Genomic DNA, 24273 nt, shown 5'->3' with positions numbered 1-24273 from the left:
AAAGTCTTCACGATTACTAGGGGTGACCTCGTGAATCTGAAGTATGTGGCAGTTTCACATGGCAACAGAAAAACAAAAGGTGTGGTTGTGCCAAAAAGCAGCTACTGGACTCGCACACATGTACTTGAATGAAATAGCAATTGACTTTTTTGGACAGTATCAGTTCGAAACAATTCTTCCAAGCTTATCAAAGCCAAAGGAGGTTTCACAACATGCATATTGCTGGAGTGTGAATAATTTTGAACATGATGTATTTAGAAATATATACGCAACACCCCGGATTTGCCAGCAATGAAAGGTTGTCTTAAAAAAATAAATGAAATTTACATAATGAAAATCACTTAAATTACAGATTCACAAATTGTCAAAATATTGGGTTAAGTACAGTACATTAAACCTTTGAAGTCTGAGTTTGTTGAGATACAGAATAACTGAAACTAGAATTAAGAATATGTATGTACATACTTTTTTCCCCCTCTTCTTTAATCATAAACAAAACATACGTATTTTCCCTATTGTGAATGTATATAGTTCGATTAGAAGTAAAATAACTAAAATATAAAGGGAAGAGAAAGACTAAATTTTCATGTGTAAATTTGTATTATAAAATGATTGTTTGCTATGTTATCTTTATTTAAAATTATTTGATCCATTCTCTAAAATAAAAATAAAAAATAGATATGCAACACTTTTGGACAGATGTCATACTTATACATACAATATTTATAGTCACAGAAGTCATTAGTTTTTTATTTCTCCCCCCGTTTCTTCCAGTTCTGTTCCAGTTTCCTCCCACAGTACAAAGACATACTGGTAGGTTCATTGGCTTGTGGGAAAACAGGCTCAGGTGTAAGTGTGTGTGTCTCTATGTGTGCAATGTGATGGACTGGTGACCCCTGTCTTGTGCCCGTTGTTTGCTGGGTTAGACTCTCTCACAACCCCGAAATGGATAAAGCAGTTACAAAATGGATGGATAAAAAGGCACCCTTGGCACTTTTCCCATGATTATTAATAAAAAACAATCAGCTTTCAGACTAAGCTGCATTTCACTTTGGTGAGGATCCCAATTATCGTATAATTATTTGAATGCCCTGAAAAACACCAGTGGACCATTATTGCTTCCACAGGCTTTACCTTCACCCCCACAGACCCATTTCCTTTTGTATGCAAGGTCTTTATGCTTAACCTAACTGTGCTTAATTTAACAACCGGGAGAGCACAACAGCAACAACAAAGAAACTCACACCATTTAATAAACAAAATGTTCTTTGACAATAACAACAATACATTTGATCGATTTAATTACTCTGAAACCTCACATATTGATGTCACTCTTCAGAAGCTTGGAAAATGAGAACACCACCACAGAAATAATACATTTCGTAGATCTATGAACAACAGCTTGTCGGATTTACACTTATTACTTGCATCTCCCTCCACAGGGTTTATTAAACATGTGGCATAGACTATTTAATTAGTTTCCACTAAATGTAATATCCAAGGAAAACCTTTATGGAGAGAGCTTGAATTCAGGCCAGAAAAATTCACAGCCAGTTATTTGTCCCCTATCCCTTAAGATGCTCTCCAGGAGCACCCCCATCAGGTGACGAAAGGCATTGCTCAACTACACACCTACACATACTAACATTTCAGGAGGCTACATAATGTTTCACAATAAAAGGAAAAAGATCCCTTACCACTGAAACGCCATTAATGGAACACAAAATAACTATATTTGTGTGTAATTTCTGGACATCATTATTTAATGGAATTTAAAGGTTTACACAGAGAGAATATGCTTTTGAGGTCCAAAAATTAATTACCTCTCTCAACCCGTATTCAGTATTATTACTGTTATCACACAATGGTTCCAAATTTAGTACCAGAATATAGGAAGGTCTCCAAAATCCAAAATTATCCATATAATTGTAAGACTCTTTCATTGCAATTGAGTCTTTCATTGCATTTCCCAAAACAGAAGTGTGAAGGAATTTGGATTTTTGGGGACAGCTTCTGCTCTGATCATCAGCTGAGGAACACTTATCGTCATGTTAAAAAATGTCCCACATAAACTCATCTTCCAAGGAATGCTCTTAAGTCACCTCACTATCATCTACAACAATCTTCAATTCTCAATGAAAAGAGTTCATCTAATTGAGCTACTTGCTTAGTTAATCATTAATAAGCAAGCTTTACTAATCTTTATAAATAGGTGATGTAGAGTGACCAATAAAATATACTGGATTGAGACCCAAAGCTGGAGACCACTGCCTGAGATGACACACGAAGACTGCTATATATTTTCGCTATGTAAAAACAATGAAACTTTCACAGACTAGATAGAGGAAACCTTCATAGAACAGAAGCAGACAGAGGAAAAATAAATACAGAACAAACGCTGTAAAGACATTTTTGTATGAAGAACTACAAGATCATATCATTTTCAGAGAGTTTTAAAATTCAAGGCACAAGTCAAGCAAGAAAGAAGGACAAGGAAAAAATAAAAAATAATAATGTATCTGCAGAAAGAAGATTTTGCAGGAGATTTTGCAAAATGCTTTAAAGGCAATCCTGAAAATACACACTGGCATTGTTTTAACTTCAGCAGTATAGTCTTGTCCAGTATGTTGAGGGTGGCTTATCTTCGTTGCTCATGTTAAATCCAGAGGGCCATCCACAGTGTGAAAAGATCCCCTCTGCCCACCTTTATAAGCATTTCTGCTTGGCTATAGATCCATACATACATTTGGTCACAAATACACCCCAGTGGACAAAATGTCCTTGCACTGGAGCTGTGGACCCAAGTGTGATTAGATTGTTTCAAATGTTAGTTAGGATAACCATAAAGTTATTCCTTTCCACATAGAAATCATCTGTGGATTGTAGGTCCATCTCATGCATTGATGCTCCCCAGGATACCTATTATGAAAGGTGCTCTATACTATTCTTGTGTTTTATATTTAGGGTTCTTGCCTCTTCTTAGCCCGTGTAGCATAGCAAGGCAGTGTGATTCCCCGAGAGAGTCATGTCTCCACTTCTCCTCATGGAAGCTTCTCTGAGGCACAGCGAAAGCCCAAGTTGGAGGCAGAACTGTCAGGGGTGTTCTGGCTACGAGCAGCACATCGGTATCTGTAACAATAGGACTGAACACAAAGACAATGCTTTCTGTTAGAAGAACATGGGACATACTCATAATGCACACAAACCTGCCAACACTCGGTGCATGCAATGCAAAAGCATGCAATGTGCAATTTATACTTTATGTGTAAACATCTGGAATGATAGTGCTCACAAAGAGGCTTTGTCAGATGTGTTAAAACAAAATGATATAATGAAGTCCAGGCATTTTATTCCATAGCATGCATCATATTATATAATATTGCAGTGTGTGCCTTCATCTGATAATCTCAAAAATTATCTAGAAATCAGTTATTGGAACAAATTTCATGCTCATTATTCACTTACTAAGCACTATATTATGTACATTTCTTTAATTTGAGAAAACTTTTGCTATTCATTAACATTATCAATTTCTCATGCCATTAAGTACAAGCAAAACTATACTACTAAGCAGGTTTACATTCCGAGTGGCCTCTACCTCTAATTAATAGATATTCATTTTTGAAAAATTCTTTCTATATTGTGGCATTAAAAATACAACTAATGAGTATTAGAACAAATAGTATTTGTTGTCTTTTTAATGCCACCTAGAATATTTAATTCCAATCCCAAATACAGCAATAAGTAGGACAAGGCTCAATATAATCTTCAAACATGTTTTAAGACACTGTACTATTTATCCATTTACAAACATACAATTACCAGTACATAAAGTTTTTTTCCTGACAACAGTATGCTAGTGAAATTATGAAACAGAAAAGAAGAAACGCCCTTCCTCAAGGCCTGTTTGATAGAAAAGGTGTTACTGACAAGCTTTGTTTTTATGAAACTACCCACAACTACTCCTCTCCCAAACTTTCTTATGAATTTGCTCGCAGACTCCATTTTCAAATCTTGCCCTATTTTTGGAATAATTTCCACATGTTAAAAACCTACTGAATTTATAGTATCAATATTTAAGATCAATGCAAACTGAACCATTTTAGAATTTGTGTTATTTATGAATAAACTTGCCCTTTTACCATAGCAACCAGGCTGAATAAGTAATGGGCCATTAGGAGCTGTCAGCTGGGAGGAAGAGCCCTCTGTACATTGTTTAACACATGAGACTGAGAGCTCTGCTCCCAGGACAGTCACCTAGCAACCCTTCTGTCACCTCACAGGGTGTTCAGTTCTTGCTCATTATTTCACATTTATGGCCTAGAAAGAGCTCAAAATGAGAAACAAAAAGAGAAAAGTGAGATTCTGAAGAGATGTGGAGATTATAGATATAATGCTGTCATCTATACCAGGGAGCTCATATGCCCAATTCCGACTCAAGTCTCACAGAGGAGCGAAATGAAGCCATCAGCAGATGAATATGACAGTTCTTATTGGGTACACAATTAGCCAGGTGAAATAGACACACTCTTTTTTTATTATGATTTAAAGTTTTGGGACTTTTCAGCACTATATTTTATGATGTTAAAAGCTGCCTTTACCCAAGTAATTTTTGGTTTTAATTCAAATGTGCTTTAGACAAAACAGATTGCCACTAAAGAAATCCTCAATTATATTACCTCAGTAATATCTCAGTTAATATGATTTTTTAAACAAAATAAACAGAACTCATGGGTTACTTCTTTGCTAGCATGCTGAAAAAAACTTTTGTTTGCCATTGATCATTATGGATTCTGCTGAATTAAAAAAGAATATTACATTCTATTTCTGTACTTTCCTGGGCTTTCTGAGCACCAAGAGATTTTCTCATCCTCACCCCCCCAAAAAAAGAGAACAGATTACACTGACCCAGATACCAATCTGAATTTCAATAAGAACTGCTATTTCTGTCCATCTCAAGGTTAAACTCTGAGGGATTGAAAACTGGTTTTCTCGAAAGAAACATATTTTAGAGGAACTTAGTTAATTTTTAAAAAGGGGGAGGGCAGAATCAAGAAATGTTCCTTTTGAATTCAAAGTTTTTTTTCAAATTAACAGAAGATGTACAAACTAGAGCATTTGATAATAATCAATCATAATTCTGAAATTATAGTATGTACACTTTATTCCAATTACAGACTGAACTAGATTGGACAACTATGTTCCTATTGTTAACTTTTTTCTGATAAAGTTTCATAATTCATTACATACAAAGACTTCTATGGCTAACCTCATATAGGTAAATCATAAATTCTGATGCTCAATTTAAATAGCAGGATGGGTTACAGAACGCACTACAATACTAGTACAATACAATGAATTTTTCTCCCTTATTTTTCGATTATTGCTACTTAAACTTTATTTCCAAGATTTGAAGCGTTGTTGACTACTAATATTACAGATAAACACTGTGTACGAATAAAGCTTTTGACAGACCTTATTTTTAGCTACAGTAGGTCTGGTTGAGCTACATTTGTGCTAACAGTTTTTGTAAAACAGATTTGGAGCTGTATGAAAACAATGCCTCTTTGCCTTCACCTGAAAACAAATACACTAGAGCTGCTATTTTTGTGAGCTCAGTATGTCCATATTTACTTGTGTAAGAGCTATGATAAATGTGTCCTTGGAGAAGGACACCTGCTGACAGTGGGTTCTGTTAGAGTACAAGGGGCAAAACAAATAAAGGAGAGCCTGGGGATGATTCTTTCAACACAGGACAAAAACAAATATGGCTGTTTAAAGTGACAAGACTCTTTGTTTGTAACCATTTTCAAGTTTTTACATCCTTTTTCATTTTTTTTATTAATTAAAATGTTCTTCTGCCTTGACCCTCACCGCAACTAGCAGCTTGACGTGGATGAAAACTGCTAGGAATGCTCAGGGTGCATTCCTGAGCATGCACCACAAAATTATCCTTATTCTCACCATAAAAATGAGAATTCAAGTAGTTATAGAGATGAAGCTTCTGTTTATTTCAAAACAGAAAATAGCTCACTTGCAAGATCCTAATCTTCTAAAAAAAAGCTCTCTTCTAGAAAAATAAAATTGTCAGGAACCACATTTAAATTCTATTTCTTAGTGTTACTCTGCTGCAGGCTACACACAACTTACAAAGATACTGTACATTTTGTCCCCCACTTAATAAGGATTTATTGATGGGAAAATATTTTCTAATGAATAAAATATACAGCACCAGGAAAAAGAGGGTCAGACAGCTTGCAGTCTTTTTCTCATGAAAATGGAACAGAGCCCCTGGGAATGTGTACCAATTCACTGAAGAAAATCCAGTCCAAGTTCAGTGTCACTGGAACCTGTTCAGGTGCCTTTTATGCACTAGCATTAGAAGCAATCATTTGGAGTGCATGCACAGCTCTCTAGTAGTCCATCAAACTCTAAAGACTAAAATTGTTATTATTGAACCTTTTCAAAGGAAGATGGATGTGTACTGTTATACTGATGGGAAGCCAGTTTCATTATCTGGGTATGTACTGTAGCTAGAACAAATGTTACATCACAGACTGGAGAGCCCATTAAGAATTATAGTATGTCTTGAAACAATATGAGGCATCAATATGAGACCTGAATAGTGCAGGAGACCATAACGCACCAGGGGCTGGATTAAAATACAATACATTTCAGAGATAAAAAGAGTTTCTTAAAGAATTCTTAGTGTGATTCAACATCCATTCTCCCCTACCATGGCTTTGTTCCTTTAAATTTAATACCCACAAAGGAAAACACATTTTAAAAAGCTAGAATAGTGCTGCTAATTTGTGCGATTCAAAAGCAGAGCAGCAATATACAGTATCCTGAGAGGCATTAAAAATGCAATCAATGCAATTTGTTTCAATTTTCAATTTTTAATACCTCTCAGGATATCTCCAAACATGTATTTTGTCGGTAAACACTTTTATGGTACTGATATCTACAGGCATTCTTATCTTGGATATTGGTACCACGTCAGTTATTTCAAATGCACACAGTGAAATAATGGTTTAAAATAATCAATGAACAAACAATGAAGTTAAAATTGACTCAGTATTGCTCAGTAGTGCAAGGGGAGTAAAAATAAAACATATGTATGGTTCTAAAACACCATCAGCTAGACCTTGTTCTTTCAATCACATCTCACTAGGGTTTATCATTTTGACACATTAATAATCTATTGAGGTAGAGACTGCTTAGAAATCTACCTTGTGACACATGTAGGATCCTCCTTTCTTCACTTTGTCCTTTCCTGTAGTTGGTCCTTTCTGAAACAAAGTCAACAATCATATTTTTAAAAATTGGGCTATGAAAAATATTTTTTTTTACGGCCGCAACAGAATATTGTTTTCCGCCTGTGTGAAATAGCTGGCACTTTCACTCCAAAAGAGCCATGATTTTAGAGTGATAGAGTGGGGATGTTTTCTATTTTAAAAAAAGACACTGGCAATCCTTTGTAAATTTATGTACATGAAATCCACAGATTGTGTTGCTCATAAAAAGGAAGTTATGTTTAAGAAAAACATGCTTTAATTACCTGATTTTCTTTTCTCCTTCAAAGGGAATAGGTAGTTTAATATTGACCACTGAATATTATTTAGCAGCCCCAAGTAAGACGACTTCTTTTTAATAAGCAAAACAAACCTAATGCTTTGCTAAGGCCGAATGGGCATATCGAACTCAACCTTCTTTGGAACAGCCAAAAGTTAATTCCACACTGGAAAGTATAAAGATGAAATGCTGTCTTTCGGCTGTTGAGCCTTCTTCAGATTTCACAAAATAATACTATGCTATTCAATGTTTACACTGCATGGAAAAAATTGAGTAATGTTAGAGGTTGAGCAATTGAGAGCCTAGGGTTTGATCAGATTAACTAGGCAAAGGACCTAAATGTAACTCTACTGTTTTGGCTCTCTGGGTAACCACAAAATACAAAGGACCGACATTTAAGGCAGACCACTTCCTATGCCTTCCTGCTTCTATCAGAGAGAAGGCTCAAATATCACTCATGTCTGATTCAGCTACAGCATTCATACCCTGGAGAACTTCCATTCTTTTAACTTCTGCCCCTTTTAAACACATTGCGAGTTTGTACTACTACTTTTCAATCTTGTCCCCACAAAACAAAGTTTCATTATTGTCTTCAATGATGTCATCATTGATATCTGAGATATTTCTGAATGTTACTCAGTAGACAAGATTGTCCAAAATGGGGGCAGGCAGTGTGTGTTTTGTTTCTAGTTTAATTAAACTCATGCCGTACAAAACAATGTTGGAAAACATAATTCTTTAAAAAAAAAACCACTGTGAACATTCTGTACTCTTTCCATTTAGTTCAAAGTTTTAGTCTAGAAAAATGTCTTAGACCTGTCTGTATTAAACAAGCTGCAAACATTCAATGGTTACAAAATTAACCCTGTTAAATAGCACCAGTAGTACTAAATGGATATTCTTATGAAAGGGGAGTACTGTGTGCCGGTTGTAATTTCTTCTCGTAAGCCACAAACCTTTTGGATCACTGTCACCTTCTGGTACATTTCACGTATTTTATGGCAGAAAACAAATGGATTTCAATAGCAAGGATTACAAGTGTCTAAAATTATAACACTATATAAAAAACAAAAGCATCCTGGAAAAAAACACAATAGTGAAGTTTAAAGTTATTGCTTTTGTCCAGTTATTAAAAATAGCTCTTTGCCACCTTCTATTGGATTGTGAGGATGCAGCTTTAGATCCGTGGAACTAACTGAAGTTGCTCATACTGTTGCTGGAGCAGTTTGTATTTTTGGACACCTAGAAAACAGTTCTGATGGCTGACGCATGATTTTCCTACCGAGTCTGATAGCCATTTTTATTCTAAGTGAGTTTTTCTCAATTATTTAAAACTGCTTCAGATGGGTACATTTTACTGTGCATGTTTTCTCAACCTGCCTGTAAAAATCACTTTGCTTTTTATAGATGCCTCTGTAATTCATGCAAATTTATTAGGCTTGATTGTAGTAACATTATCTGACCTGAGCTTTACCTTTCTGTCAGCATTAAACTGAAAATCATGACGATTTGATTAACCTAAGTGACGAAGTGCCTCTCTTCAATAAAAACACTGAGGTTCAAACCTCGGTTATGTCACCTATTGATTCCCCAAATGGCAGTGAACAATGTACAGAGTATTACTAGGATAGGACTGTGAATAACTGGCAAGGACTCTCTTAACTTCAGGAACCAGGAAAAATCTCCTGAAGACAGATCCTATAAACCTTCACTTGAACAAAGATGTTGAGAATGCCCAGTATGGCTGTCACAGAGGACTCTGAGTTGTGTTAAACCAGTCTTAAAAACAATCAATACATATTTTTTACTTCTATCTTCTCTGAAACATTCAAGAAAAAAGTTACAATAAAATGAAATAAAGCATCTAAATTCAGCTTTTAGAGTTCACTAGATATTGAAAACTGGCAGGTACATTTGATGAATGGTCAGATACATAAACAGGTGGGTATCAACATACTGCATTTCCTTTACTCTTCAGAATTAGCCAATCTGTGCTATTGTTTTATTATTGAGAAATGCTTATGCAGCCATGCAGCCATATCACCCTGCAACTCACAACTGGCAACCCATTGAAGCTAAGCAGGTGTGAGCCTGGTCAGTACCTGGATGGGAGACCTCCTGGGAAAAACTAAGGTTGCTGCTGGAAGAGGTGTTAGTGGGACCAGCAGGGGGCGCTCACCCTGCGGTCCATGTGGGTCCTAATGCCCCAGGTACAGTGACGGGGACACTGTACTGTAAACAGGTGCCGTCCTTCGGATGAGACGTAAAACTGAGGTCCTGACTCTCTGTGGTCATTAAAAATTTCCAAATTTCCCATTGGCCCTTACCAATCATGGCCTCCTAATAATCCTCCTCTATAAATTGGCTTCATTACTCTGTTCTCCCCACTGACAGCTGGTGTGTGGTGAGCGTTCTGGTGCACTATGGCTGCTGTCGCATCATCCGGGTGGATGCTACACATTACTGGTGGTGGAGGGGAGTCCCCATTACCTGTAAAGTGCTTTGAGTGGAGTTTCCAGAAAAGCGCTATACAAGTGTAAGCAATTATTATTATTATTATTAATGCTTACCCCTGTTTTAATATAACATTGTTGACGACTTTGTTGTGCAGTTTGTAATCAAACGTTTAAAGTGCCTTTTTAAGCCCAATTTGTTTTTCACTTCACAGTAAACTAGTAAATTACTTCAGCTAGGAAAAGTGCTATTTTCATTATCCAGACTTAATGAACCTCATCTTATAACTTAGTTGAATTTTGAAGTGGTCACCTGGCAACCATCTGGTGATTTGGCATGGTCTTGCCTAATTAGGATACCAACTGTGTCAGTAGAACTAATTTGGTGTGTAACGTGCAAGTAATTTCAGTGGCTTCACATTTAAGTAACATTAAACTTAAATCCATTCCCTCTTTCATTACTATAAATATACCCAGAATTAATTATTATTCATTAAAAGTGTCCACAAAAGTGCATGCATTTTCTTGTATTAAACCCTTAGAAATACTTTGAACATCTAGATATACTTATTAAAGGAGTATTTCTTAATAAATAGGGTACATAAGTACATCACGGAAATTAAAGTTGTAAAAGTTTGACTTAGTTATAATGCATAGCTATTTTTCATTTATTAAACATCTTTTCTAGAATTTCTTTTGAAAATGCAGAAGCAGAAGTATATGCAGGAGTTCATTAGTTTGAGTGCCATAACACCTAGGTATTTTCAAGAAGCAATTTACCTAATATGATTTATTTTCATCTTGAACCTAGGTGCCATTTTACTAAACAAATTAACAGAGTGCTTTAGCTTCTACTAAAATTAGGAAGAATAGCCAATGAGAGAAGGAGTATACCATGCCACACCACAGCCCTGTCTCTTTATGTCTTAAAAATGACTTGTCTATGTTGGAAACAAAGCTAAGCAAACTAATTTCCCTAAAAGAAAATAAACAAGAAGAGTTATCTTTTTATTGCTGCAGTATTTTTTGTTGCCAAAAATAATTTTGGACAATGAAAAACAAGAGAACAAAGATGTCTGTGGTGTGTTTTTGATCTGGGGCCTTTTAAATGAGGACTACAGCAAATGACAAAGAGGAAGCAAGACAGCAGTCTGATAACATCCTAAAAAGCATATAGCACAATGTACAGTATCATCTATAATTTGATAACATTCATTGCATTATTTAAAATGTTTATGATAATACTAGGGTGGCATGGTGGCACAGTGGTTAGCATTGATGCCTCGCAGCCTGGGGCCCTGGGGGTAAATTGTGGACGTGTGGTGCTATCTGCATGGAGTCTGTATGTTCTCCCTGTGTTCACGTGAGTTTCCTCTGGATCCTCCGGTCTCCTCCCATAGTCAATAGACTACCCTGCTGCTAGGTTAACTGGCCTCTGGGGAAATTGACCAATTACTCCTCAGTCCACAATCAGCACAATGTGAAAATTGTAGTTTCTTGTACATATTAATGTTCCATTCCTGTTTACCTGAATCACTGCTATAACCACAAACAAAAAAGAAACAGGCTGATGAGAGAGAGAGAAATACAACTGAGAAAGTGGCAAAAGAAAATGTCTTGGTTAAGCAATTAATTCTTTCATGACTGAAAGAAACATAATTTATCACACTAGTGCCACTAGTACTCTTTGATGCATTTAGTAAAGCTGGTTTGTATTCAAGTTGCTTTTTAATCTTTATGGCACCGAGATGTAAAGAACAGAGGTAATGCATCTGAGGAATTTCTTTATAAAATAAAATTCAGCATTAATCTATCATTCATAATTTATAACCTGCCTCTGTTTTTGATATCTAAATCCAAAGGATTGCAGTTAGCGCTTTCACTATTGCTGTGGCTGCTTGCTCTGTACTTGTAATGTTCAGATTCTTAATATTCAAGGAATCGTTAAGTTCAGTTCCTATTTTTGCCTTTGTGTCATTAACACCTGCATCTGCACACTGAACGGGACTAGAAATACAAATAAATTATAAAGTGCTGCATTAGTTAAATCACCGAAAAATCTTTCACTATTCTTATTTAGCAATGATGCCTCTTGCCTTACAAATGAGAGGAGAGGAGTATGAATCTGGATTTGTTTAGATCAATGAAATCAAACACCCCCCCTTAGTTGTTCTAATTAATCTTAAGCGTGATACTTACAGGGTTGTGAACCTCACCAGTGGTGTGGTGTACACTCCACCAATCTGCAGTCCATTCCCATGCATTCCCTACAATGTTGTACAGACCATACCCATTGGCAGGAAATGAGGTCACCTGCAGTATATGGAAGGAAGATCATACATTTGGTTTAGTGCATGGTGGAGAATCGCTTCTACATTTCATCCTATATCTGGTTGCCCTGTCCCTTTCAGTTTGTTTCTTTATATGAACCACCATTCTAAAACAATTTCAGATACTTTTGTGTGACAAAAGATGACAGAGAAATGTAAGCACTGGTGAAAACCCCACTCAGAATTGTTTTTTTTTATACAATTGTGACTTTTGCAATTAATGGAGTTATCTTTGCTTGTGATGCATCGACTATTTCACCCATTTCTCACTTAGCTCGTTTTGGTCTCGCGCATCATTAAGTTTGACATGAATTGCAGGAAACGTAACGGACGCTTTCCCAGTGTAATGCGGTGAAAACCGGAATCACTGATTTTTCCATCTGTGTTTTGCCATTGCCTTCTGCTCTCCTCGCTGAGTCAGGACTCATTTGTTTATTGCACGGTAATATGCTCACATTTGCTGGTGCAGTAAAAATAACAGTTATGTTGGAAAAACATGCACAAAGTTCATTGTGAAACAAATAACCTTTGATGATAAAGAAAGTGCCAGTTTTTGTTCCAGAAACAAAACTGAAATATGTTAATTGTATTGATGCCTGGTATTTTAACGTATAATTTGCATAAGTTAACTGACTTAATTAACAAAATCTATGGACTTGTTTCTATTAAAATACATTTGAAATAATTTGTTATAATAATTTGTTTATTTTGTTTTCATAATTTTTGAAAATAATATAAACCACAAAAAAGTCTTCTTTGGCACCAGTGTGAGTTCACTGTTTTGTAAAGTAGTTTTAAGCATTATAATTACTACAGACATGGTGGAGTTTGACAGGCAAAAGGCAATGCAATCTGCATAGATTTAACTACAGACACAGGGATTTGGAAAGCAGATAACTTGTAGTTTGTATAGGCATGCTGTGCTGCTCAGAACTGATAAAAAAAAACAGCAAACAAATCTGTATGAGAAGGCACAGTCTTCACAATCCCACAGAGGCTCACCACTTTGAAGCATGTGCTGAAGGTAATTGAGCACACAGATGTTTTAATGGATCTTTTCTGTACCTGACAGCAGTACAAGACAGGTTATCAGAAATGAGAGATTTCAAAGACATGTATTTATATTGAAAATGTGTTTGTGTGTATGTTGTTAAAAACTTAATAGTCACAGAAAAAATCCAAAATCCAGTATATGGCATACATCTGAAAATGTATCATTCTCACATTTTTAGTGTTGTGAGATTTTCTAACTAGGTAGAAGATCAAAATGACTCTTTTACAGCTCCTACAGAATCCCTAACTAATACTTTAATTTCAGAAGTTTGCTCTTTTCTCAGAAATTCCAGTTCCTAGTAGTTCTACTTTAAAACACATACTGAAACTGGATCCATGTGAACTGTAATATCACCTCTTCATTCCTCTTTTCATCTTGGGATCTCAACTTGTACTCATTTATTATCATAAATCTGCACACTATCATCAAACTTTTCCAATTTTTTTTAAGCAATCTTTTACAAATATGTTGGCTGTTATTACAAGAAACACCTCAACAAATTCTAAAACCACTGCTCAGGCACAAATCATACTACTGTGTGTGTGAGCGCTTGTGTGTTCCGAAATCGGCAGACATCGCTGCTAAGACTCCCTCATCTTCAAGAGCTCATTTCCCACTATTCTGGGATCTTCGGATTTAAGGAACCCTAAAAAGCAAAGTCAGGCTGAGTCTTTTAGCATGTGCGCTCACCGGTGAAGTTTTGATGTATCCGTCTTCCCCTGTGTTGTGAACTGGGAATTCACCTTGCCAAAGGTTGGCATAATGCTGTCCCTTCGGAAGTAGCTTATTTCCCCATGGGTACAGTCTACAAAAAAAGCAAAAAAAAAGACAATAGGAAAGAAAACGATTGGGTGTAGAAGACGAATTGTCAAAACCGTGACTAATTTTAGCAGCGCACAAAGGGTTTAATAATTATATTGCCTTTGGGGTCGTTAAGGCAATTATCCGCTTTATTATCGGTTATTTTTAGTGTAGTTAAGTTTGTACCCCAGGGGTTGAGGCTCTTTAGTAAAGAGCCTATTTCTGAAAAGAAAAAGAAAAACAGAAAATCTGAAGAGCTAATTCATCACATCAACACGAGCATTCAAATATATACCAGTAAGGCTGTTTTCTTTGTTGTTAACCAAGATAACAACAAGGGCTAGGACTCTCAGTAGTGCAGAAAGGTTCCCTTTGATGTAATCCAGATCCGTGGTGCCATAAAAATAATGAGGATTCAAGTGTATATCTGGTGGTACTGAAGCTTGAATGGTTGAGGTAGAATTGGAAGTTTATGACATTGGATGTTGGTATCAAACAATGGGCGTTGCACTTTGGCAAATAAAAATTAAAAATAGAATATTTTGCAATCTTATGTAATAAGGATTCAATTAATCTCTGGAAAATGGAAAATCCATCTCACTGCTACATCTTTTAAAAAAAAAGTGCTCTTCTGTCTCCAGGGTGCCGACCTTTCATTTACTACAAAATGGTTATCAATAGGCAATTTTGTTTCGCTTCACCTGTCAGTTCTGTTTTCACATTTCCTCCAGCCCAAATGCAAATAGACATAGAGAGCAGTAATAAGGAAACTGGCATAAGGGAAAGGAGACATTAATCGGGCTTATCTGAGAAGAGCCTAATAAAAAAAATCAGACATGGCACTGTGGAAGAATGACAAACCAATTTAAAATAGAAATCTCTTGGCCCCCTGATTTACTGGAACTTACATACAATTGTTTTTTTTATTCACTCTTTAAAGCAGGGATGTACAGTATGACCAATGAAAATGATTTATTGAGCCACTGCAATGTAATAGCACGACACTAGAACAAAAGTTTTATCTCTTAGTGTTCTCTCCAAGCAGCAGTTTATCAGATGAAAGTGCTTAGCTGTTACAATATGAGTTTAGTCAGGTTTCTATTTCAGATGCCCCACCTAACAGCCTTGCAGGAGAATCTTACTGTTTAGCATACAGTTACATACATATAAAGTACACAGAGCCCTCTTTGTGATAGGAGACTTCTTTGTGGAAACAAGATTTATGTCATCTCTTTGACTGTAGTCAGATACAAAGAGCTAGTGAATGACTTTTTGGGATTTTTTTTGACTAATTAAGCTTTTATATTGCGAGGCTATAGAGGGAAATCAAACTAGACTGCCTCTTTGTGTCGTGCAGATTTGAAGAAGCCATGAAAAAAAGAGGGGGAAGACTTTGAAACCTATGGAAATATTAGCATTTCCATATTAAAATGACCATTAGAAAAAACATGTTCTGCCACAGTTAATGCCATACCCACAAATATTAGCATATTGCATAAATGTCACTGTCTGGGACTGCATCGTAGACAAGGTCGAGATACCAGACAATAATCCGTTTCCAATTGCTCCAGTTTGTAATCAGAGTTTTGTTACACTATTACCTATGTGCCAGGACTGGTACTTTTAATAGGCGTCTTCGTACATAGGGTCCATGCCCTAAAATCGCCCTATCCAATTGAAGAGGGCACTCCCTCCACGATGTCCATGCAAACAGATGGTTTGTAATAGTGTACCTGTTCTCCAGCCCTCCGCGACAGGCAAACTCCCATTCAGCTTCTGTAGGTAGGCGCTTCTTAGCCCAGGAGCAGTAGGCCATGGCATCATTCCAGGACACATGCAAAACAGGGTGGTTAAGTCTGTAACAGAGGAAGCCGGATGAATGTGACACAATGCACTGTTATTGCTCAGTTATCTGACAAAACGGAGAGTAATGCTTACTGGTGGCAAATGTTCTGATCATACAGGGGATTTCTTTCAGTTCTGGAACTCATAGTACTTTTTTAGGTATTTACTATTTTCAAAAGATTCAATTTGTTTTTGTTCTGTTTTCAAATGACTGGTTTTTTTTTTTTAGATGAATGGCTCTCCCCTCCCAATTCTTAAAGTCAGCTTGAGGTGGTTTAAAAAGTGGTTTCCTCAGCTCTCTGAATGCAATTTAATTGGTGCTGGTGTATCATAACTGTCTCTAAGGCAAGATGCACTAACAAAAACCCTGCAAGAATTCATGTAAGCAATACAACATCCCTCAGGTCAGAACAGAACTCACACTCTTGTAAATCAAACAGGGAACTAAATTCAACCCCCTAAAATGAATATGCAAATTGTTTATCAGATGTTAACATTTGTTTGGTCAGTGACTTCCTAGCAACTTCAGCACTCTCACCAGAGCAGTTGCTAAGAGGTATGTTAGATGCAGAATAAAAGGAGACAGTGTGTGAGAGAAAAACCTTATTATTGTAGTTTTTCTGTGCCCACACCTTTAATTAGGCTTCAGAACTAGTGTACTGTATCTGGCTATGGTGCACTTTCCTACCTATCTGATATGTTGGAGTCAGGTCCTTCAGGATGCCTCCAATTGGCCCCTTTCACTGGCAACCACCAGGGAGCAGCTGCAACCTTTAAAAGACAGAAAACAGAAAAGAGGCCACTTCTGAGACTGCGGCATAACTGCAACACTGCCCTTGCCCCCCTGACGCTGGACACACCGACTGAAGCCACAATCCATAAAATCCCCTCATTTCAAGAGCAAACTATTTCAAGGACAGGGAGGAAAATCCTTCAAAATGTAATGTTAAGAAACCCTGTGAAAAGGTTTTAATTACCGTGCAGAGCTGTTTGGTCTGCAAATGGTAATGTAATTAGAATAAACGTGAGTGCTAAATAAATCACCAGGTCATCAATACAAAGAAATCTTTATCCCCGAGCAACGTAAGCAGTAATTGTGATGTCCGTCCATCGATGTCGATGAAGACCACGACTATCAAGAGATTATTAAGATTGATTTAAATGTGTCCTGACGTGGCTGTTGAGTCCAATCTGGAAGTCTCTACCACAAATACGGTATGTAAGACCAGTAATTACACACATGATGACTGCTCAATCCAGTTCAAAATTCGTTTTGCAGACTGTTTGCACACCTAAGTCTTGTGAGCTCGTTATACGGAAGACAATACTGTCCTGGGAACCACTGTCTGTTTTGTTCCAGGCGAGGTATTAACACATGCCAAAGAACTTCAATTTTCTATTTGCAGCAGGTTTCCATATTCGTTTTCTGGTTTTCAGAAGCTCAAATTGCATTTGAAATTGGTATAAACCTTGTACGGATTTTTGAGTTTCATATCCCCTGATTTGTGTTTATTGCCTGAAACATAACCCAGCTGGACACCTGCAGACAGGAGAAATGCTTATTGTAGGAGTGTCGGGTTCATAGCCTCTCTCCAGTGTCTGATTATCAGCAATTAAGAACTATTTTGGCACAAATAATGGAGCGAGATCTTAACAAAGAATTTGAGGAGAGACATCTTGCAGGTCTGTAAATTGAGGCTGTTGGAAACAATGCCTCAAACATTTTTTTTTAATAAGGACTGAGTGCAGAGACTGGTAAACAAAAAGCCTAACCTGGGAACCACTGTTCTAAATTTCACCCATCCACTCATTTTCTAACCTCTTCATCCAAATAAGGTTCACGGGGGAGCCAGAGCTGGAGCCTATCCCAACAAACAACAGGCACAAGGCAGGATACACCACGGACAGGACGGCAGTCCAGCGCAGAGCGAAAATTCAGACACACATACAGGCATGCACACACTCACACCTAGGGCCAATTTTCCCAGATGCCACTTAACCTACTAGTATGCCTTTGGACTGTGGGAGGAAACTGCTGCACCCAGAGAAAATCCACACAAAAACAGGAAGAACATACAAACTCCACACAGATAGCATTCCATGTCCACAATTGAACCCAGGGCTCCAGCATTGTGAGGCAGCAAAGCTAACCCATGTGAATCCTGCTGGATTAGAGCATCACATACCTTTTACATAACAGAACTGAAAAGACATAACAAACCAAAATGAACTTGGATAGATACCAAGATCAGACTTCAAACCAAAGATTAAGGACTGAAATCATACAAATTCCTGAACACTGTTCCCAGGTTGAACAGTTCCTCATCAAACAAAACTAAAAAAAAAATTCAAATTCCTCCTTCCTTATTTGTCAGCTCGTGATGTATGCATTATTAATGGACGCAAGCTTGTTGAGCAGCGTCTTCGTGCCTGTTAATGTCATGTTTCCAGTGACTTAGCTCTCTGTTCCCACTGGAATGCTAGGTCTCCTACTCTGTGACTGTTTGAAATTCCTGACCCTACCATGTTTATGCAGTCTGTCTACACATCGGAGTTACTAAATGGCTTCTCCCTTTACCAGCTATTTTCAGCTCTTATCTACAGAGTTACCTCTGTCTGTTTCAGTTCAGCCATATGAGGAATGATTTCATTTTCCCCACAATGCAAAATTTGGGACAATTCCATCGCTTGTGGTCTTGCTAGGCCCTTCCAGCCCGAAGGAAGAAGAGCACTCTAAACCGATAACATGGTCCAACCAATACTGTGCTGAATAACTGGACACACTTACTGCATGTATGAATCTAAGCCTTTCATTTTCTTGCGGATATCTTATATGAAGAGCATTGTAATTAAAGAGCAAGAGTATGTTTTTAATGCTCCTCCCATAAAATCGCCAATTACCCACTTATTTTTTAATCATTTAAAGATCAATTTTATTTAATTACTGTATTTGCTTAGAGACTTTCCAGTTTCAAACCAATTAGAAGAAGCCGAAGGGCAGGCAAAAAAATCCATCTCAGTACATATAACATATATAACAGTAAAAACATGTTTAAATTGTATATTTACAATCAGTATTCGGGTCACATTATAGGACAAGACTGTAAACTAGAATGGATTGGAGAGAAAGCCACAGTTTATGCAAAGCACCACTGTCCTCTTCAGAGAAAACATATTCAAATGTATGTCATGCAGTGCACAATGCACAAGCAAGACCCCATTTAGAATTCCGTGTTCAGTGTTGGTCACCACTGGCAATGCTCTGAAATCAGTTCAGAAAAGAGCAACCTGGTGCAGGTTTGTCTTTCCTGAAATTAATCTCTTTAGTCTTCACCAGGAGGAGGGGACCTAATTCAAGTATTTAAAATCTTCACAGACACTTACAAAGTTAAATCTATGGGCTTCTTTAAGAACACAGAGGACACAAATGGAAACAAAAGGAAAATATGTTTTAAAACTGACAACAGGAGGTAAATTACATAAAGGGATGTTGGAGTCTGGAATAAGACACCCAGACTTGTTTTTGCCATTGCTTCTTTAAAGGGGAATTGTAGCCCCAATTTCACCAGATATTAAATCTCAGTAACAAAATAAATGTATTACCAGTATTGCACAATTTGAGAAATTCCAAAATAAGCACAACATTGTAAACTTTACAAAAGTGCTGGATAGTCGCCACATTTGAGGGTGAGAGTTTGCACGAATTGTAATGTGAAATGGCCCTTCCTGCTCACTAGTCACTGCAATAACTCATTTGATGTATGTAATTTGATGTATGTGTGAATAAGTATAGGTTGCACAGCAGACATTTCGCCACAGAAATGTTCCAAAGTGATCTGCATGCGGAGTTAACAAGTAAGTTGTATCTGACAGCAAAACCGTCTCTAAGTTGACATAAATATTTCCAATGTAATAAGGCCACTTCACGTTACCAGAAGTTTTGTTGCCTCATTCTAAATCTCAGAACATGGCGCTGTGCATACCTGGAAATTTTGTCTATTTTGTGATGGAAATTGGAGGTTTTACAAATTACTGTTTGCATTTTACTTTCATTGTGGTTTTACATGCACTCATTAATGCTGATTCTTTCAAACCCCTGAAATATAAAAATAGCCTTGCAGTTCCCCTTTAAAGAAAGAGTTGGATGAGATCTTCAGATTCATCAGTTACTAAAAACCATCTGAACTATATGAACCTACTGACTTCCTCTCATTCACGAACTTTATGCACAATTCCCACAAAAAGTACTGTGAAACAAAGTGGAAAGTATTATTTGTGCTTTACAGTCACAAAATTTGTATTTGTTATCATGGGTTTAATACAAATGATTAACACAATATAATGTGCCTTACTTTGGGTAATTCCATGAGTGCATTTGATCATATAAGAGTAAATACAATACTTTGTGTTCAACCCTGTTCTGGATTGGTATCCTGTCCAGGAGGGAATCATGTGCTCTCTAGTCTGCTTAACACTACAGATACCAGGATGAGCTGCAGCAACTCTAGTATGACTTCAGTGCCTTTATCTTTTGTCTTAAACTCAGTGATTTCAAATGACCAAAAGTACTGGGATGCATTCACTTTAAGTACATTTTGAAATACAAGAGTACATAATTGATTGCATATACCTTTTGAGGCATGAAGTCTGCGAACTAAAGTCTTTGTGTAATAATTTCAGGTGCTTAGCTGCTGCCCTATTCAGTTCTTGCCTATTCCTGGGGTGTCCTGGTTTCAATTCTTTCTTTGTCATGTAAAATGCATGTTCAATTGGATTCAACTTTGGAGACTGACTTGGCTAGTCTGAAATTTTCCACTTGTTTCTCCTGATGAACTCTTTGGACACAGTACTTTTCGAGAGGACAGGACATACAGCACACACTGCTCTGCGCAAATCTTAAGACATTTTGCATTTTTCTACTACTTTCAATGTTTTTTCTTCTTTAAGGCAGAAATATTTTTCTTGTGATTAAGTACACAACTTTAGCTTTTTTTAAATTAAAACATTAATCCTAATGGTTCTGTACTTGGGATTTCAAAAAGTAAACTCCTGGCTTAATGGACATGAAGAGAGGAACACATGATGTTAATAATGAGGAAAACATGACAATGAGTCAGGTGCTGTAATAGTAAAAAACACTAGCAGAGGTTTTGAATCAATTTATATACATATATTAAAAACTCCTCATTGTATCCAAGATATACAATACTTTTTTTGCACAGAAGTATAAATGTAATCCCTAGACATGCCAGCGAGCTTTCCTAAGAATGCACTACTTATTTTAGAGAAAGATCTAGTTCAGCCTGAAAAAACAGCACACACGAGCATCGCATTCAACTGCTGGTCCTCAACCAGGATGTATTCTAGGTACTTCACATTGTGGTTTTGATGAAAATAAAAGTCGCACTAAAAAGACCAAGAGAAGAACTGTAAAGCCCATCAATCTGTAAATGTTGAATCTGAAAACACAGCTGTGATTAAAAAAGCATTGCAAACAGTGCAGTAAGAAATTACGCTGTCACCATCAATTACAATATATAACGTTAATTACTCTGATATGCTACTATAGCTATTTAACAAATGCTTATTTACAGGTACATTTCAAAGACACCTACAAAATTTGACAGAGCACAATAGAATAGGTCTCAATACCATGGCACATGCATACAGTAGATTACTTTGTGTGCAGCAGTGTCCAGCATCCTTAACATGGTTGTCACAATGCTTTACATTTGTAATTTATGGCACAAGGTTAAATCTCATTCTCCATAGACATTCATTTTTCTATGGAGTGCTTTTTTATTTGCATTCCGATAGCACTTATTTGTAATTCAATTTGTAATCATCCGTATTGAATTGTAAATTAGCTACAAGATGCCCATCAAGACAGAAAATGTCCCATGGCCTCACTCACTGGAGTCATTTTGTGGATTCAGCATTAAGCTGACCATTCTCGACCTGCTAGTTACTTTCTACAGTATATAGTGTAATATATTTAATTACACTTTCTCCAATGCGCCGGCAGGTTGGATTTTGTGCTAACATACACCATAATGTACTACAGCAAAAAAATAAAACAGATAACGCTGCTTTGCATTGTCAATAAGAAAAGATGACATATTTGAGACAGCACTGCAGTCTTCCCCATATGCTGAGAAGTAGGTCACAGCCAAAAGAGTGTGCTGGTTTGTGACGTGCAAGCCTCATCACTGACCTCATCTCAGATACTGCTCCTGTTCTGCCAGTCACTATTTCTTGCAGGCTCTTCTGCTCCTGGTACTGTATTTTAAACCATAGGCAACGGTATATTCTGGAATATTAAAAAGCCAAAGCTTCATGAATTACTGCTAGTGAATGCATCAATAATCATAGCCTAGGTATTCTAATTAAAAGAAGATTATTGATATTTCTTGCCACGACTGAACTGTGACATTTTGTGCATCCTGCGAGGGTTTCTTAGATACTGAACACCTGCCCATAGGATTTCACTGCATGAATCTGTAATTGAAGGCATAACAACTTCATTTCTGCAAAAGGGTAAAAAAATCATAAATGCATTTGTACACCTATAGCACTTGAAACTGCTTAGTGCTGAAAACATGAGGCACAAAGAGAAATATATCTCCTTCTGATAAATTAGTGTGAAATGTGGATTTTTTTCAGAATCTAAAGGCTGTTGCACCTGTTGAAGGCATTCAATTATGAATTCTTAATTAAAATTAATATAAAATCTATGCAGTTCCACTAAGGGTACTGACTGTAAGGTGTTTTCCAGCTGAGTTACCTTTCCACCCTCATATTGCTTTTGGTCTACCCAGTGAAGATTTGAAAAGATTGACAGTCTTTTATTTGCTTAGTTGCTTGCCTTTCTGTCATGAAGCTCCATTGTTCTTTTCTTCATATCCTTTCTTAGGGCACTTAAATTAGTGGTTTGATTTTATTCATCATCTGACATTCATTTCCAGTTTAATACCTCAATGAATAAGAGCAAAAGCCAAGGCATTCTACATGAAAATGTTGAGAGTTTAAATAAACAGATCAATTAGAGATGGAACAAGAAGTTTTATAGGCCTTTTTACGTTTACATCAACTAAGAGCCAACATGGGTTGATGGAAAATTTGATGCACTGCCAGCTGAGTTGTGTAATGTAGATACTGCCAAGATTGGATATGTTGGGCGACTTTTTTTTAGAAAACACTTGCTGTCCATTTTAAGGCTTAGCCTTGAAAAAATGGATTACAGTATAAATCTCTTTTTTTTTTGGAAGCGGTGCCAAAGTAATTGTTTATAAAAGAACTCTTATTAATACACGATCTAAAAAGTGTGATAAAGAAAATTTAACACACTGTATGGGTTGAACTGAAGCCCCACTGAACTTAAAGGCTTTTCTTAGGACAGCAAGGAGGTGGCACTTAATCCGTAGAACAGATCTGATGTTAGTAATCACAAGAGTCAAGAAAAGCCTCGAAGCTTACTGTTTTATGCACGTCTCAGTGTCAAGCACGCACTGCAGTATTCATGCCAAAAACAACTTTATCCAAATTCTGCCCCCTCTTCAATCTCCATAGTAACTGACTGTGTTGATGCTGCACCATCTGTAAGAGATTACATACTGATATGCATGCTAGCACATTACTTTAAGCCACATCACTACATTAAGAACAAAGTCTTCTACCTCTGTAAAACATGCTGGTATTTTCTGAAAATATTCCAAATTTACAGAGAAGTTTTAAAACTAACAACTATGAGCCAATATAATCAAGTATATGTCAAACGTACTGAGTAAAGCACAGTGAACTCCAATACAGATTCTACAGTATAACTTCACCTGGTTGCTGATTACGATTTTGAGTGTCATAGTGAAACAAACCTCCAACTGGTCTGAAGCACGTTAATGCCATAAAAGACATATTACAAAATTAAATGGAGTATACTTATGTGTATATAATAAATACCAAAAATTGTGGGCATCCTCAACTAGAGAAATAGCTTTTCAACACACTAGAGTGACTTTGGAAAAAATGAAGGTACGTTAGGTGTTTTAGTAATGATGACGATGACCACAGTAGTTGCTTTTATAGTATCTGCAAAATACATACTTTTTCAATATTAATTAAATCCTACCTTTATTTGAAATATATGGCAAAAAAATGCACTTTAATGGAAAATAACTCTCTACATTGTGGGAAAGAAAATTCAAATCCAACTGGACTC

General features: G+C 36.8%; 1 protein-coding gene across 1 annotated transcript in view; it reads right to left on the bottom strand.

Annotated features, from left to right (window-relative positions):
- Positions 1-689: 689 nt before the first annotated feature.
- Positions 690-24273, bottom strand: part of sumf1 (sulfatase modifying factor 1) — a 30121-nt gene continuing 6537 nt past the window's right edge. The window contains exons 4-9 of the mRNA XM_088917318.1: positions 16747-16829; positions 15947-16069; positions 14103-14217; positions 12228-12341; positions 7233-7292; positions 690-3143 (exon numbers count right to left, since the gene is read on the bottom strand). Coding sequence (XP_088773444.1) covers positions 3042-3143; positions 7233-7292; positions 12228-12341; positions 14103-14217; positions 15947-16069; positions 16747-16829 — 597 coding nt within the window. The 3' untranslated portion in view covers positions 690-3041. The remainder of the gene's footprint in view (positions 3144-7232; positions 7293-12227; positions 12342-14102; positions 14218-15946; positions 16070-16746; positions 16830-24273) is intronic.

This window comes from Atractosteus spatula, chromosome 5, assembly GCF_055471065.1.
Source record: "Atractosteus spatula isolate fAtrSpa1 chromosome 5, fAtrSpa1.hap1, whole genome shotgun sequence".
Lineage (NCBI taxonomy): Eukaryota > Metazoa > Chordata > Actinopteri > Semionotiformes > Lepisosteidae > Atractosteus > Atractosteus spatula.
The sequence above is the reverse complement of the archived record's forward strand: the minus strand, read 5'-3'. Positions and strand labels throughout refer to the sequence as shown.